This window comes from Schistocerca cancellata, chromosome 4, assembly GCF_023864275.1.
Source record: "Schistocerca cancellata isolate TAMUIC-IGC-003103 chromosome 4, iqSchCanc2.1, whole genome shotgun sequence".
NCBI classification, from domain to species: domain Eukaryota; kingdom Metazoa; phylum Arthropoda; class Insecta; order Orthoptera; family Acrididae; genus Schistocerca; species Schistocerca cancellata.
In genome coordinates this window covers 721451886-721469781 of record NC_064629.1, presented here as the reverse complement: position 1 = coordinate 721469781, position 17896 = coordinate 721451886, and the positions used below count along the sequence as shown (strand labels likewise).

General features: G+C 40.1%; 1 protein-coding gene across 3 annotated transcripts in view; it reads left to right on the top strand.

Moving 5' to 3' along the window:
- Nucleotides 1–17896, top strand: part of LOC126183764 (laminin subunit beta-1) — a 344910-nt gene that overhangs the window by 292549 nt on the left and 34465 nt on the right. For all 3 annotated transcript variants that reach the window (XM_049925993.1, XM_049925992.1, XM_049925991.1), the window contains one exon: nt 13758–13989. In XM_049925993.1, coding sequence (XP_049781950.1) covers nt 13758–13989 — 232 coding nt within the window. The remainder of the gene's footprint in view (nt 1–13757; nt 13990–17896) is intronic.

The window sequence follows — 17896 nt, the reverse complement described above, 5'->3', positions numbered from 1 at the left end:
TAAAAATGAAAGTATAATCATAAAAACAGAATATTATGAATCACTCATCCATTCCTACATTGGAAAAAGAATGGTAGCTGTAGTCTGGAATACCTGCCACATTTTAATAAAATGTAATCTAGACTTTTGCAGTGAAAAACCATTAATTTACAACAGATTAAAGTAGTTTGTTTGAAGTATACATCCATATCACAAATTGTTAAATATTGTATTCGCATTGGTAAATTTGATGGTCTCCAAGAAAAGTTACATAAACTCCAATATCTTATTTTTTAACTCTTGAGCAGGTGTGCTGTTTTTAATAACACGAGTTGCCTCGTGATGCACTTTATACAGATGTAAAGAATAGCTGGCTTTATGTTACCAAGGTAAACAAGAATGAGCAAACTCACAACTTAATCTTAATTTAATTAAGCAATGATACAGTATGCAATGATATGAGGTAAAGCACTGTTTTATGAAGCAGTGATGGAATAAACTTTCATTGTATCACTCTGTTGCCACAGACAGGTGTTATGGAGACAGTAATGACCCACTCAAAGCATTAACAGTGCAGTTGCATCAGATCTGAGCCAAACACTTATTCATTACTAATTACCTCATAGACAACTGTCTCATTGTGGGATTGTGCTGCTAGCTCATAATCTGGGTCATTTTCTTGCACAAATTGTAAATTTTTTCTCTTCTAGCTCACTTCGTATTTTGTAGAACTGTGCAAAACCATTTTATTTGTGGTTGGCACACTTTATACACAGGTGTACCTGCTCGAAGGTTAAGACAGGCATTTAAAGTATTCTTATTACTGTGCATCTCATCCTCTATTAGCATGTTGTAGATCAATTTTACATCTGAAAAGTTCTGAGGAAGTGATATTGTTTGAGAATCTAGATGAAGTATGTGATGAACCAGGCAACAAGTTCAAGACTACATTTTCAGAATGCATTGACAGCACACACAATCTGGATGCATAGCGTGCTCTGCAGTGTGATAATATTGACCTTGATATTCTACACCATGTATCTTCTGTATTCCATCTTTTAAAATCAGTCCTTGAAACTTTTCTGATAGGAACTTTCTTTGCAACATATACTTAACTCTTGCCACCCAGCCAGCCTCAACTTACAGTAAATTTTATGATCTGGATTAAAATACCACCAAGAACAAATCAGAAAAATGCAGAATTTCTGGAATGCTGTCTCACATTTTAGCAGTTGTAAAGTGTGGTTTTGTGCAGGCTGTAGTGCAGTTGTCATTTGTTTGTTTTGAACATCCAGCAGTCCATTGGTTACAGTTCAGTCAGGCTCCACCTTCTGCCTGTGACACACCAGGAGAGTAGCAAGCAACTTTTTTAACTTTTATGTGTGTTTTCATAGTTTAGTTCTTCAATTCATTGTATGTGTTTGTATTTAAGTGGTGTAGTCTCACATTTTAGTAACTGTGAATTATAGATTCACACCATCTGTAACACAGTCATAATTTCATTTTAATGGCCAGTTACACAGCTCAGTAAGGTGTCAGCCTCCATTGTTGACACACCGGGAGTGTAGCAAGTTACATATTTAGCTTTCTCGCTGTGCTTTTATTGTTAATTCTTAAGTTAGTGCTACTAAGATGGGTAGAATGTGTGTGTGCTGTGTGCAAAGGCAGGAGAAGCTAGCAGCAGTTCCCAAATAGCTGAAAACATTTTTGGCTTTGGTCAGCTGTCTTCAGACTGCTGCCTCAGGATGTAGCATTGGTGGAAAATGTGGCACATTGCATGGGACACCTCAGATGTTGCTTGCTTCACCCACGTGTACCCGATGCAGGCATCTGCCCTCACCACAGAGTGTGGTGGATTGTTACATGTCGCTCGAGGCAGAATTTCAGCGTGAGGGCTGACCATCTAGCCTCACACTTTGACCCTCTTAATGGATGGGTGGCTGCTTGCTCAGCTGGGTGCAAGCAGGCACAGGTGAGGGGCGGGGGGAGGGGGGGTGTTTGCTAGTATCAGGAGATCCAATGTTAGGCGTGTCATGGAGCACCTTAGTGAAATAGCATTCAAGGCTGGGAAAGAAATCCAATGTGCACTTGGTATGTATGGCAGGGGGCCTCATCTGAGATGTGGGTGAGGCCTGTCTGTGGCTATCGAGGGTGCAGGGTGCAGTGGTCTTAAAGTTGTGGCTCGAATCGACACCAACGATGTCTGTTGCTGGGTTCTGATACTCTCCTCAGTTCATACAGGCAGCTGGTGGAAATGGTGAAGACTGCTGACTTGGCTCAATGGGTGCAAGCAGAGCTCACAGTTTGCAGCATCTTTCTGACGATTGATTGGTGTTGTTTGGTTTTGAGCCAAGTGGAGATTCTCAACTGGAGGCTCTGTCTGTTCTGTGACAGTCTTAGCTGCAGTTTTATGGACATACGTTATGGAGTAGAGACCTATAGGACTCCCCTTAATAGATCAGGGGTGGACTATACAAAGGAAGCAGCTAGTTGGGTAGCAGACCAGTTGAGAGTTTGAGCTCCTCTGATGAACACTATCAGCCAATACACAGAGGGTGAAATCTGACCATGTATAAAGTAAAGACGTGTCAGCTGTCAAAATTTTAACAATACATTGTCAAAGTATTTGTAACAAAGGTCCTGAATTTCCTGACCTCCAGGAAAGTTGTGCCCTCTAATTATTCTCGGAACCAAGAGCTGGCTGAAGCCTGTAGTAAAGAGCTTCAAAATATTTAATGAGGCATGAAATGTTTATCAAAAAGTCAGATTAGATGCCATAGGAGGGCAGTGTTCATTGCAGTCAACAAAAATACTTTGTCTATCAAGGTCAACATGGAATCTAACTGTGATATTATCTGGATGCAAGTAGAAAATGTAGGTGAACTCAGATTAATTATCAGATGTTTTTGTTGGCCACCCAATTCCATCATGACAGTTTTAGAATCATTCAAAGAAAGTCTATCCTCAGTGGTGCAGGAATACCCTGATCATGCGTTATTAGTTTCGGAGTCGACTTTTAACCTGTTGAATATAGACTGGGACGTCTATGGATTCATTGCAGTCTGAATTACAGACAGACAGCTTTATGAAGTAGTTTTGAACACTTTTCTGAAAACTCTTGAGAAACTAGTTCAATAGTCCTCATGCAATGGAAATGTTTTAGACTATATAGCTACAAACAGACCTGGCCTTAACTAGAGTGTCAGTGTAGAGACAGAGATTAGTGATCATGATGTCACCTTAGTAGCAATGGTTACTAAAGTTAATAAATCCATCCAGAAGGCTAGGAGAGTATTTTTGCTACAAAGAGCAAATAAGCAGTTGTTAGCATTCTGTTTAGACAATGCACGGACATAAATTAGTTCCAATATGACAGACATAATGGAATTATGGGCAGAGTTTAAACTGTCTGGAAATTACGCTCGGGAGAAGTATGTGCTGAGAAAGTGGATTAGGGGTGAAAAAAGAGCCACTGTGGTTTGATAACAAAATCCAGAAAATGCTGAGGAAGCAGAGACTGTTGCATACTCAGTTCAAAAAAGAATACAGAAATCACAACAGGTAAGAATTAGTAGAAATTCGTGCATCTGTAAAAATTTTGATGTGTGAAGCATACAACTACTTCCACTGTCATACCTTAGAAAAATATATTGCCAACAACTCAAGAAAATTCTGGTCTTACATAAAATCTTTAAGTGGGTCAAAACCTTCTATCCAGTCACTCACTGATCAATCTGGTGTGCCAAGAGAACACTGCAACAGGAAAGCCGAAGTTTTGATTTTGCATATAAGAAATCAGTCACACAGAAGGACTGTAGAAACATACCATCATTTGACCATTGCACAGACTTCCCTATGGAGAACATAGCAGAAGGTACCCCTGGTATAGAGAAGCAACTGAAAGAGTTGAAAACAAATAAGTCACCTGATCCAGATGGAATCACAACTCAGTTTTAGAGAGACTACTCTATAGCACTGGCCCCTTATTTAGCTTGTACGTATTGCAAATCTCTTGCTCAGTACAAAATCCCAAATGCCTGGAAAGAAGCACAGGTGACTCTTGTATATAATAAAGGTTAAATAATGGACCCACAAAATTACAGACGAATATCCTTAACAACAGTTTGCTGCAGAACTCTTGAACATATTCTAAGTTCAAAATAAATAAATAAATAAATTTCCTCCAGAAGGAAAAGCTTCTGTCCATAAATCAACATGGATTTAGAAAGTATCACTCACATGAAACTTAGCTTGCCCATTTCTTGAATCATATCCTGAAGTGTAACAGGCAAATTCGGTGTCCCACTGCAGACTGTCAATGAAGGTCTGAGCATACATATTAGGTTCCCAACTATGTGAGTAGTTGAAAACTTCTTATGTAACAGAACCCATTATGTTGTTATCTATAGCGAGTGATCATCAGAGACAAGGGTACCATCATGGCTTTCCCAGGGAAATGTGATAGGAGCGCTCTTATCATCTATAGGGTGTTTCTGTAAGAACATGCAAAAATTTAACAGAACATAGAGGATGCTCTATTGGGTAATTTGAGTTATTTATTTATTTAACCTGGCAAGATTAGGGCCATCAGGCCCTCTCTTACATCTAACCAGGCATTCTACTTATTTTACATTCATATGCTTTAGTAGGCATGTTTAACTACATCTAGTACAAAAAGTGAAATAAACAATTGGAAAGGTACACCTGGAAAAATATATACATATAGAGTTTATATTCGTAGATCATAAGCACTGTTATAATTAGACATTAATGAAGAGACAGATTTTAGATAGGAGTGCTGGCAGCAGGGAGTATGAGGGAGACTCATGGTGAAGGAGGAGAAGAATAGAGAGACATGATGAAACATAATTAAGGAAATATAAAGGAAAAGAAGATTGCGTAGCTAATAGAGATAGATGAAGAGGACGGCATCTCAGGAGCAAGATAGGAGATGCTAGCTTTGCTATTTGACAGATGAGAGGATTGGCCTTGTACATTAATTTTGTGGAGAACTTTATGAGGATGATAGTAGGAAATGCTTCAACTTCTTCTTAAAAGCAGCAGGAGATTGAATTTTGCGCAAGGTAAGGGGCAGTTTGTTCCAGAGGTGGACAGCGGCAACTGAGAAGGAGTTTGCAAAAGTTTTTGTTTTGTGAGTGGGCACAGTTAGGATACCAAATAAGAGTGACCTCGTGTTTCGATTATGATGGCATGACAGGTTTTTAATCTCTGAAGCAAGGTACTGGGGTGCTTGCGCGACGAGGAGTCGGTGAAGTAGACATAGAGTGTTAGGGAACCTAGTGTTGGAGAAGTCATCTTAAGGAGATAATAGGAATAAAATCAAATTGCTGTGTACTTTTTACATGCGAGTGATTCGCCTGGATGTAGAACGTGTCAATACAATTGTACAAATACAATTAATGCTACAGAATAGTAATATAATACAATGATATAGATATTATAAGTATAACTTTTTCTCATTTACAAGCTGTCATTAAACTAGTATAGCAATTCTCAATATAACATTATAACTATAACATTAACACTATAACATTAACATAATATTGTATCATCCATCTAATAACTAAGAGACTAAATACATCTATTATTAAGGGAGGGCATAACTTCTGGAAAAGAATTCATCTAATGAGTACAGTGGATGGTCGAGCAGGTATTTTTTTAACATACCTTTGAACAGTGTTTCATTTTCTGTTGTACATTTAATATAATTAGGCAATGCATTAAAAGTCTTTATAGCAGCATACTTTACTCCCTTCTGTACAAGTGTTAAATTTTTTAGTTCAACATGTAGATAATCTTTACCTCTAGTATTGTAGTTATGGTATGGACAATTTGTTTCATACTGAGCATAGTCTTTATTAACTACATTCATCAGAGAGTATATGTACTGACATGTTGTGGTCAGAATACCTAACTGTGTAAAAAGTTATCTACATGAGGTTCGTGGAGGAACCCCACACATGATTCTGACTGCTCTCTTCTGAGCAGTTAAGATTTTTGTTTAGGCTGGTGAATTACCCCAGAATATTATTCCGTAACTCATTAATGAGTGAAAGTACCCAAAGTAAGATGATTTTAAAATGTTGATGTCCCCAAAATGAGTAATTATTCTTAGAGCAAAAGTTGCTGATGAAAGCCTATTTAGAGTAAGGGACACATGCTGTTCCCAGTTGAGCCTACTGTCAATGTGAACCCCCAGGAATTTAGTGGATTGCACCTGTTCTAGTTCCTGGTTGTCATGAGCAATTACTATATTTTCTAGAGTTTTATTTTTTGTGTGGAACTGTATAAAATTAGTTTTTTTAATATTAACTGAAAGAGAATTAATTGAAAACCAAGCTGTAACTTCTCTGAGTATATCATTAACATCAGTCTCCAGATCAGCAGTAGACTTACAATCTACAACAATGCTTGTATCATTAGCAAACATTGTGAATTCACAATTTTTACTAATGTACAGGGGTATATCATCATCATCATCATTTAAGACTGATTATGCCTTTCAGCGTTCAGTCTGGAGCATAGCCCCCCTTATACAGTTCCTCCATGATCCCCTATTCAGTGCTAACATTGGTGCCTCTTCTGATGTTAAACCTATTACTTCAAAATCATTCTTAACCGAATCCAGGTACCTTCTCCTCGGTCTGCCCCGACTCCTCCTACCCTCTACTGCTGAATCTATGAGTCTCTTGGGTAACCTTGCTTCTCCCATGCGCGTAACACGACCCCACCATCTAAGCCTGTTCGCCCTGACTGCTACATCATTAACATATATTAAAAACAGCAAGGGTCCAAGGACAGATCCCTGGGGAACTCCATGCTGAATTTTGCCCCATTCAGAATCCACTAGATTAGGAGATCCTTTGTTGCAGCTATTTAGAACCACCTTTTGTTTCCTGTCTTCAAGATATGATTTTAGCCAGTTACCTATAGGCCCTTTGATTCCGTAATGATAGGCCTTCTCCAAGAGTATCTTGAGGTTTACACAATCAAAGGCCTTGGAAATATCACAGAAGACACCAACTGGTGACTTCTTGCTATTAATAGACTCCAAGACATCATTTGTGAGTGAATATATGGCACGCTCTGTGGAAACCCCTTTTTGAAAACCAAACTGTCTGTGGTTAATAATATTAAGTTTATCAAGATGTGCCACAATCCTGTTATACACTGCCTTTTCACGAACCTTTGAAAATGTTGTTAAGAGAGAGACAGGACGATAATTTTTTACATCTGTAGCATCGCCAGACTTGAAAAGAGGTCTCACAATGGCATATTTCATTCTCTCTGGAACAACTCCCTCATAAAGAGACGTGTTGCAAATGTGAGCAAGTACTACACTTACATCATTACTGCAGGCTTTCAACAGTTTATTAGAGATGTTATCTATACCTGAAGATCCTTTACTTTTCAATGAGTGAATTATTTTTTTTTATTTCGTTAACAGTTATGGGTGTTACATTTATATCATTAAAACATTGTGGGAGGTTAAGTTTCAGAATATCTAAAGCTTCTCTTAGGTCACCACTGCAACCTATTTGAGAGGTGACACTTAGAAAGTGGTTGTTAAATGTGTCTGCTATCTGTTTACTATCAGTTATTTCCAAATCGTTAATTTTTAGGACAGCAGTTTTTTCATTGTCAGATGGTGCAGTACCTGTTTCCCTCTTTATTACATTCCAAATCGTTCTGATTTTATTGTTTGAACAGTTAACTTCAGATTGCATGCACATACTTTTAGATTTTTTAATGACTTTAGTTAAGATTTTGCAGTATGTCCTATAATATTTCATCTGCAGGGGATTATTGGATTGTCTAGATATTATATACAGTTCCCTTTTTCTCTGGCATGATATTTTTATGCCCTTGGTGAGCCATGGTTTTTTGCTTGATTGCCTGTTCTGTAGTCTACAGACCTTTTTTGGAAAGACATTTTCAAATATACCTGATAATTCATCAGTAAATAAATTATATTTTGTATTAACATCATTTGCAAGATAAACATACCTCCAGTCAGTCTCCCGAATCCATAATTTGAATTTTTGGATATTTTCCTCATTCATGTTTCTAATGGTTTTCCACTGTGCACTAGCTTTGTTCTGATTTGTATTAAAGTTGTCAATTGTGAGTATTTGCCCATCATGATCAGAGAGACCATTTATGACTTTTTCAACTTTGATGTGATTAGTTTTACTCATATCTACAAAGATATTGTCTATTAGAGTGCTGGAAGTGGCAGTAGTTCTTGTGGGAAAACTGACAGTGGAGACAAGGTTGTAGGTATGCATTAAATTTGCAAACTCTGTCTTAGAAGATGAGCTTTCTAGGAAATCTATATTAAAATCCCCAGTCACTATAATGTCCCTATTTTTTCTTGTGAAATACAATAGCACAGAATCTAATTGTTTCATGAATACTTCAAAATTACCAGATGGAGCCCTGTGTACTGTTACGATTACCAGTTTCTTGTTAGCTTCTACTATTTCTGTGACACATGCCTCAAAGTCTTTCTCTACACAATATTTCTCTACATCTCTTGTATTAAAGGACAGGCTGTTTTTCACATAAATAACTGCCCCACCTTTGCACATATGCTTTCTACAAAATGAGGTAGCTGAAACATAGTTTGGTATATTGAATGGGTATGCCATTCAGTCATGGCATTGGACAATGTGAATACGATACAACAGAGTCACCTTATGGACACACAAAGTAAACAAAACCTACATCATGACTTCTTAATAATCAGGCCCGTTCTTGTTTCCTTGCAGGAAATAAAGACTGTACGTGTGAGTAAACAGCATAGTACATGTAAACTTGTACGCATGTTAGTTGTAAATAAGCTGGAAAACAGTAATGCTAGACAAAGCAGTAGATGGTTTACTTTCATATCTACTTAAGCTGGGTTTTCCGACCCCAGGTTCCCTACTTCAGATTGCCCAGTGGAGCATTCTCAATGTCCTGTTACATTTTTGCATGCTCATGCAGAAACACCCTGTATATTCATAGATGGTCTGAAAGTGTGAGCAGCGATCTGTGGCTGTTGGCTGATGATGCTGTGGTGTATAGGGAGATGTCATCATTGAGTGACTACGAGGATAAAAGATGGCTTAGACGGAATTTATAGTTGGTGTGAAGAGTGGTAGCTTACTCTAAATGTAGAAAAATGTAATTTAATGCAGATCAGTAAGAAAAACTGTTGAGGTTTGCACTTACTAACACTCTTTATTCTGTATTCACTGAAAAGACAAACATTCAACAAGACATACAGAATCACATAGTTTAAGAGTATTCTGGGTTTGAGACGATAAATGTCATCACAAGATGGCCAGTGTAATATGTGGATCATATGGTGCATCAACAAGAACTGCCATTCCTGGTGGAGTGCCTGCTTACATCAGGCAAGTTGACCATGGGATTCCACAAAATGGCATGGCGATGGCTTCGAGGGTATAGCTTCTTTTCAGCTTTGTCTTCTGCTGGTCACTTGCAGCTTGGAGCACCAAGTATGGATCAGTTGTGGACAGTTAAGATAACTCCATCTCACTGTCCAAATTGGTCATATCAACACTCCACCCAGGAGATGATAGATAGGTGTGTAAGCAGCCCCTTATGGTGCTGACTGCAATGAGGGGGGGAGTGGGGTAGTGGTCAGAATGGGAGCCAGGAGGGCCCCGGCGTGACTGAGTCCAGGACAGGCTACATCTCTCTGTTGACAATTCCAGGACTGTCATGTGCAGGCATGGACATGCACGGAGCATCCTCTGGAGATGGGACTACCTTTGCTGGAACTGGATTAAAGGCAGACGGAGGTGCAAGGGTCCACTCCATGAACCCCACAGCACCAAGGGCCCAGCCAGTGTGAAGTGGAGCTGGTTGCTGGGAGGCCAGATGGGGTGAGGCAGCAAGTCATCCAGGGCTTGTTGGAATGCTGACTTTGGCAATCTGGGTCATAGCTGATTCTTATGACACCACCAAAGATGGCCCACAGCACAGACCTCATACATCCACTGACCGTGAGAGCCATGGACTGTAGGAGGAACCCAAGACAGAAAGTGTCTGAACATTGACACCAGGGGTTGCTGAGCTGGACCAGCAACAGGCCTGAGGCAGGAGGGGGGGGGGGGGGGATTGAGGAGGAGGGGCAGGTCCTGGTGGAAACAGCAGTGTAAGGAGAGTCTGTGGTGGCCACCCATGTAGTAATTCAGCAGGGCTCTTCCAAGCAATGATAGGCAGCCAAAAACAACATGAGAGCCTTGTCCGTGGAAGCAGAGTGCACCATGACCAAAATCTTCTCCTTGAAAGTTTGCACCATTCATTCTGCCTCCCCTATGGATTGCAGATGGAGTGGGGTGGTGAGCAGCTGTGTGATCTCTTGAAGGTCACAAAAATTTGGGAACTGCGTGTAGGTAAACTGGGGGCAGTTTTCTAATATGATGGCCAATGGAAGACCCATTTTAGCAACGATGAGCGTCAAGGCCCGAATGACATTTGCTGATGTCGTAGAGGGGGTGGGTGGACATAAGGGAACTCCAGGAGAATTAGTTGACCACAATGAGCCACATACACTGCAAAAAAGGGCTGGCAAAGTCAGTGTGAAGATACTCCCATGTGGCTGCCTGGGGCCAAGGAGAAAAAACTTTGAGGAGAGTTGGCTGTTGGCAGGCGCACAGGGTACAGGACTGAATCATAGCTTGATATCCCTATCGATGGCCAACCAAGAGGCATGCTGATGGGCCAGCTGCTTCAAACGTAAAATACTCCAGTGACTGGCATGTAGGAGATCAAAGACCTTGGGGAGCAGAGCTGGGGGAATAATGACTCGAGGCCTGTTGTGTTGCCTCTGGTGGAGGAGAACCCACATCATGGAGGATCAGTCTAGGCCAGATGGTGACGTATGTTTTCAAGTGACTGTGGTTGCCCATGGGCAGTTTCTGAGGCCAACCATTTCGAATCCACTGAACAACAGAACAGAATATGGGGTCTGCCCATTTCTGAGTCGCAACTGCTGTCATGCATCGAGGGGGAACTCCTGAAGGGCCAATGGCAAATCAGAGTCTAATTGAGAAATGATGACTTCCTGAGTGTCAAACTCATGATGTGGGCCAGCTGGCAGACGAGATAGAGTGTCGGCATTTGTTTGGAGACCAGAAGGTTTTTAGTTGATGTCATGTATATATGTGGACAGAAACAATGCCCATCACTGAAGTTTTTGTGCCGTTTCGTCTGGAAGTCCAGACCGATGATGAAACACTGTGCATAATTGGCTTGTGGTCTGTGATCAACTGAAACTTCACACTGTCCAGATAGATATGGAACTTCTTCACTGTGCAGCCTATAGCTAACGCTTCTTTCTTTGTCTGGAAGTAGTAACAGCTAATCTTCCCCAGAAAGGACTTTAATTCTTACAGAGTTTGGGGGCAGGGCATATTGTCGATGACCTACATATGTTCTCTGGTTGAATGGATGCCTTTTTGCAGAGGAGGAAACCAAGGTACTCCACCAAGACTGGAAAAACTTACACTTACTGAAGTTACATTTCAGGCCCTCAGGTGATAAGCAAGAAAACAAAGTTTGGGGGTGCTCATCTGTAGATGCCCCTGTCATGATGTCATCTAAATAACTGCCACACTAGAGAACACCCTGACTCAGTTATTCTAAGAAGCACAGAAGCACAAAAAAAAAGTTAGAGCACTAGTGATTCCAAATAGAAGCTGGTTACACCAGTACAAGCCAAAGGATGTGCTAAACACTAGCAATTCACAGGAATCTGAATGTGACAGCAGCTTTAAATATGAATCTGAGAGATCACTCTTCATGTAACAGTCTCTGTTCTGCAGCCTGAAGATCATGTCCTCTGGTTGTGGAACTCTGAAAGAATCTATGATCAACTGGTCATTCACAGCCTTAAAATAGCCACACAGCCTGAGAGACCATCCAGTTTTTTGACAATGACAAATGAAAAGCCCACTGACTCGAAGAAACTGGGGTGACCACATTGAAGGTGAGCAACCTGTCCAGTTGTGCCTTGATTGCGTCCTAGAGGACATGAGGAATTGGGCATACCCACACAAAGGTGGCCAGAACCTGGCTTCAAGTGCAGACGTACCTTGACAAATGCCACCTGACCCAGACCTGAAGTGAACAACTGCAAAAAGGAGGTCATAAACGCTTCAATTCCTTGAAATGGAATGTCCAAGGATTACAAATTCACGTTCACAGGAATGGAAAACCCAAAGTGCTTGAAGGCATCAAATCCAAAAATGTTTTCTGCTGTGCCTTAAGAAACTTCCAAAAATGAAAGTGTAACATAGTTTTATATGAGACCTCTGTCAAAAACACTCCCTGCACTGGGATTTCATGACCATCATAGGCCATGACCTCCATCTGAAATAGGTACAGCAGAGGAAAGCTCAGCATCATATAGGTAGAACTATTGATCAAAGAAGAAGATGCACTAGTATCCACCCTCTGTTCTTGTCAAGAGCTTACAGGGAGATCAGCCACAGTTCCACCAATTAGGTGTCCTATTCTGGCTGAGTTATATTCTCAGTCATGAGAACCACCTCATTTATATTGCTAAAGTGTAAGGAGACAATCTTGTGACCAGTATCCGCATTGAACAACTCATAGCTTCATGAATGTATTTCTGTTCACCATTTGAGGATGAACTTGCCAGGTCATGCATGTCAGAAGGTGCAGCAACATCAATCTTCAAAGTTGATGTCCAATGAGATGCAAGAATATTGGTTGCAAACTACACAGCACAGCAATTAAAGTTGTTTCTCCGAAGTCTTTGTTACAGTTCCTTGATAGTCACAAAGAATTCAAAAATCCAGTCTATTTTCTCACTGATTCCTTTTTAAGTTTCTAACACAAAATTTAAAAATATTTCTTATACATTATAAAGTGCAGTGAATAACTTCTAAAATCTTTTGTTTCTCATCATAGCAATTCCTGGATGTAATTACTTTTCAACTGTGATAAACCTTTTCCTGTAATGTATTCTTTTGATCATTTGCGTCACTAATGGCTTCCTCTTCTTGAATATGAAAGAATTTCACGACACACCTCTACTTTCACATAATCAGAAATACAATCGTAACTGTGTGCAAGTTGTTGGCCTGAAGGAAATATTCTACGAATTGGGTTATTTTGCTGTAGTAATACTATCCTTGTGTGTACAAAAATAGAACGCATTATCATTTGGTTGATGCACATGTCATCCATTGTACTAGCACTATAAAGAACAAATTTAATTTTATCAATATGAAGTTCAGATGTAATAATTGTGGGAAAAAGTGATGCTTGCTCAAAAATGACTTTAGAAACCTCCATTACAATTCAAAATAAGTACCTGTACTGTCAGAAGATTTGGCGAAAAGCTTAATGACTGAAAATGGTATGCTATACAACTTTGGTATCATGTGAAAATATGTTGCTGTTCTTAATGAACACTTTTATAATCAGAAAAGTAACGGTAGTAGATACAACAGTATGTCATGTTTATGCAATAGAGTGATGTCACATTTCCTCTCTCATAACTAGTTTTGAAGAATAATTTGTGGCAGATTCTCACATGAAACATACAGCAGAAGAAACATTTTCCAAATAGAAACTATATACTGTTATTTCAAATTGTAAGTATTTTTTGTTTTCTTTTGAGCTGTTGACTTTCTTACACACCACAATATGTGAAAGAAAAACTTTTGCTGAATTATGTGTATTAGAGAACTTTGAGGTCACAATTTTTTCAGCATGCGACTGCAATTCTATTGGTGCACTTGACAACTTCTGTGATGTTCAGACTGGTCAGTGCAAGTGCAGAGCCAATACATACGGCCGAGAATGTGATCAGTGTCAGCCAGGTTTCTGGAATTTCCCCAACTGTCAGCAGTGTACATGTAATGGGCATGCTGATGTTTGCGACCCTCAAACAGGAGCATGTACAGAATGTCGTGACTTTACATTGGGCCATAACTGTGACAGGTATGAACAGTAATACTTTGTTTTCATGAGATGTATTATGCATGATTTCCAGGTACCCTTTTTCACACAGCATTTGGTACTCAGTCAAAAAAAGGGGGGGGGGGGGGGGTGTGAACACTATTGCTTGCATATTGTTTTATTGCAGTGATAATTTTGTTTAACTTGTCTTACAGTTTTTTGTGATCATTATCATCAATTTCTCACCATATGGGAGCATAGAGCAAAGGAGAGCCACATATTACCTTTTAGTTTGCAACACTCACCTTGTATGATGATTGTTATTTTTTCACGTCATTGTTTCTATTTCATCCAGGACATTCCATTATCACTTTATCCATCATTACAGGATGTTAATCTTTAACTGCATTGAGTTATAGTATTATATTTGTAAATGTTGTAAGATTTGACAGATTTATTTAATTAGTTTTTAAATTGATAGTAATCCTTTACTGTTTCATATTAATGTATGACAGTTGTAATTTTCTGCCTTTCCCATTTTATTTTTTCCTCTTCAGCTTTGTGGGTAAGTGCCCCATATGTAGAAAGCTAGAGGTTACAAACTTGTTTCTGTGCAGTTGCCCTGTTGGATGTTATTTAAATATACTGAGTTATGTTGGCTATCTTTTAAAAAAAAATGCCCTTCTTTTTGTGCATAATTTTTGTGACCTAAAAGATGAGACAGAATGGAATGGGACATACAGTGTTACGAAGTGACTATACATTGTGATGTATTAGTGGACAGCTGTTTTTCAGCCTTAAACTCTGCCCTATGCTGTGACAGTTTTCATAAATATCAATCTACTAATAGGCAATTGATGAGCAGCTTACCATAGATATGTCCATGTGCTCACTCTGGAAATGTTCTGCACAAGGTCAAACACAAAAGGAACAACACTGAAGCTGCAAATTTGTGTACTTACTAAACATGTTCAGTTAGTGGTGGTTGCCTTCAAAGTAAAACTCACCTAAGACATCGTACATACCTTCATTGTAGGGCCCAGCTGGCCAAAGGTGGAGCTGAGTGGTGGACCAGTTGGGTTCAGTGACAGATTGGTGCTTGAAAAGAAACATTATTGCTTTTAATCGCAAAATTTATTTGTTGTCAATGAGAGACAGCAATGCACCACTCCAGCACAGCAGGCCGGCAGCTGTCAGCAGGCAGCTGATCCCTGCCCCAGATGAATGGTACTTGGCGTCACTGCCTAGCAATGCTAATGTCAGACCTGGGAGGCAATCCAGCAGCCCATCAGTAGGCCATAGTGTGACAGGCTGCTGTTCAATCCTGGTCTTGAATCCATGGCTGCATCTGGTGGTGCCCTGTTGTCTCATTGTCTAGGGTAGCTCTGGTGTCATGGCTGTACTGTTGGGTTTCAAAAAAAATATCCATGGATCGGGTTGCTGAATGGCTTTCTGTATCAAGTAAGTAAAAGCTGTCCAGAACAAAATTACAGTCACTATGGCACTAGGAATTGTGATACTCGAGGTCGTGGTTATCCATCATCTACCATCCCGATACTGCAGTGATCTGCCCCTCCTGTGCAGCTATCATCTGATTCAGAGAATGAATGAGACTTGGTTCCCAGGTATCATTTAAGAAGGTAAAGTTTCATTTAGGAAACATCGCCAAGGGTTCATCCAGTCAATACAGCCACAGTTGCCGGCCGGTGTGGCCGTGCGGTTCTAAGCGCGTCAGTTTGGAACCGCGTGACCGCTACGGTTGCAGGTTCGAATCCTGCCTCGGGCATGGATGTGTGTGATGTCCTTAGGTTAGTTAGGTTTAAGTAGTTCTAAGTTCTAGGGGACTGATGACCTCAGTAGTTAAGTCCCATAGTGCTCAGAGCCATTTGAACCATTTGAACCAGCCACAGTTGCGTCATGTTCAAGTGAGTAATGCCCATCATTGTAGCTGGTAAATTAAATGTTGGTCCTGTAATATCAAACATGATTCCATTAACTAACACCCTACTGTCTCTTAGATCCATGTGTCTTGCTCCCATAAGCTTCCCTTGTTCATGAAAACTCACCACTACTATTACATCAACATACACCAAGAATACACTATGTAGATCTGCTCACTGAAAGTGTGGCTTCAGTTCCATCACCTGCTGTCCCTGCCTTGCCCCTGAACAATTATATGGAACATGTTTTTCCTCCCCTCTGTATCATGCAAGTAGGACTATTGCCCCCACCCCACTTTGACATTGTTGTAGTTCTTCTGCAGTCATTAAAACAGGTCTCTCTTCTGCTATTAGTAAAACACCTCTCTCTTCAATCTGCATGAACTTCCCCTCTATTTCTGACCTTACTGGATATGTGTACTGTGTAACATCTAAACAGTGTGGGTCTGTGTGCTGCTGGTAGTTTAACTGATATGTACAACTGTGCAGTATCCATTCTCACCTCTACAGTTGTGCAATGATAGTAGAAAGGTAGGTTTTGATTGTTAGGCTGTGCTATCGACTTTAGTTTTGCTTGTAGCTCTTTCTGCACCTTTCTTAATCACTTTAGATATTACTCAAGTGACAATAGGACAGGACTTCAACTGCCAAGGCAGTGCCTGATGAATGGCTCCTTGCAAGTGTCCCAGATGATATCCCATAATGATAGCAGAAGTCTTGTTAGTGTTATTCTTGCAACCAACACTTTAATTCATGCTTTAACTGCCTTTAAATTCGGTTTAGAGTGCTAGCTGATGCTCTGACATAATTAATTATTTCTCCAGTGAGCACTGTTAAAGCGTGTGTGTGTGTGTGTGTGTGTGTGTGTGTGTGTGTGTGTGTTGTTCAGCATACCATTCTCCAAACTCCCAACATGTATGGAACACCATTCTGCAACCATTGTATTTCCATCAACCAACTCTCTTGTGGTTTCTACTGTCTCGTTTAGCTCACTCATGTTATCTACATCCACTGCCCCAAATATTGTCTTGAGTATCCTTTCTACAGCATCTATCCAGTCTCTCCTTTCCCTCCAATATTATCATCACACCACCTCTACTGCTTCTGACAGTTGTTCACTCAGTCACCCATATGCTACATGTAACTTCTGCTAATACTGGACTCAACATCAACACCTCCTTTAGCTTTTAAAATGCTTTGACACTCCTCAGACCACACAAATTTGATACCCTTTCTCAGCAACTGCATAAGTGGCCTTGCTATATCCACGAACGCTCTCACATATTTTCTATAATAATTCATGACGCCCAGGAAAGACTGTAATTCTTTGCTCATCCCTGCTGCTGGAAAATCTCACACAGCCTGTACCAATCTCAGATCGGTCCTCACACAATCCTTGCCAATTACAAATCCCAAGTAATTCACTTCTTCTAGTGCAAAATGACACTTCTCAGTACTGTTAAATGTGCTGACTGTAATCTCCAGAATACTTCTCTCAGTCACTGCTTATGCTCTTGAATATCTCCTGAAAAAAAACTGTGTCGTCCGAGTACACTAAACATTGATGAGGCTTTAATCCCTTCGACAGTCTTTCTAACAAATGCTGAAATGTTGCTGGTGCATTTTTCAAACCAAATGGCATTCTTCTATACTGATAATATCCCAAAGGTGAAGAAAATACAGTCTTTTGTCTGTCTTCTGGAATCACCTCCAACTGATGGGGTCAACTCCTCAAATCCATTATCAAGAAATACCAGCATTGCCCAAGATTCTCAACTATATCTGTGATGTTTGGAATGGTGTGACCATCTGTGATCAAATGGTGATAGTCGCAGCAAAGTAGATACTGCCTTATACTGTCCATAGATTTTTTGGGCATGATTACAATTCCTGACACCCCTGTGCAACTAAAAAGAAAAAAAGAGAAAAAAAACCCTATCGTAACAAGCCATGAATGCCCAATGGTACTGACCAGCTGCCATGTTATGCCCATCCCTTAGGCATCACTG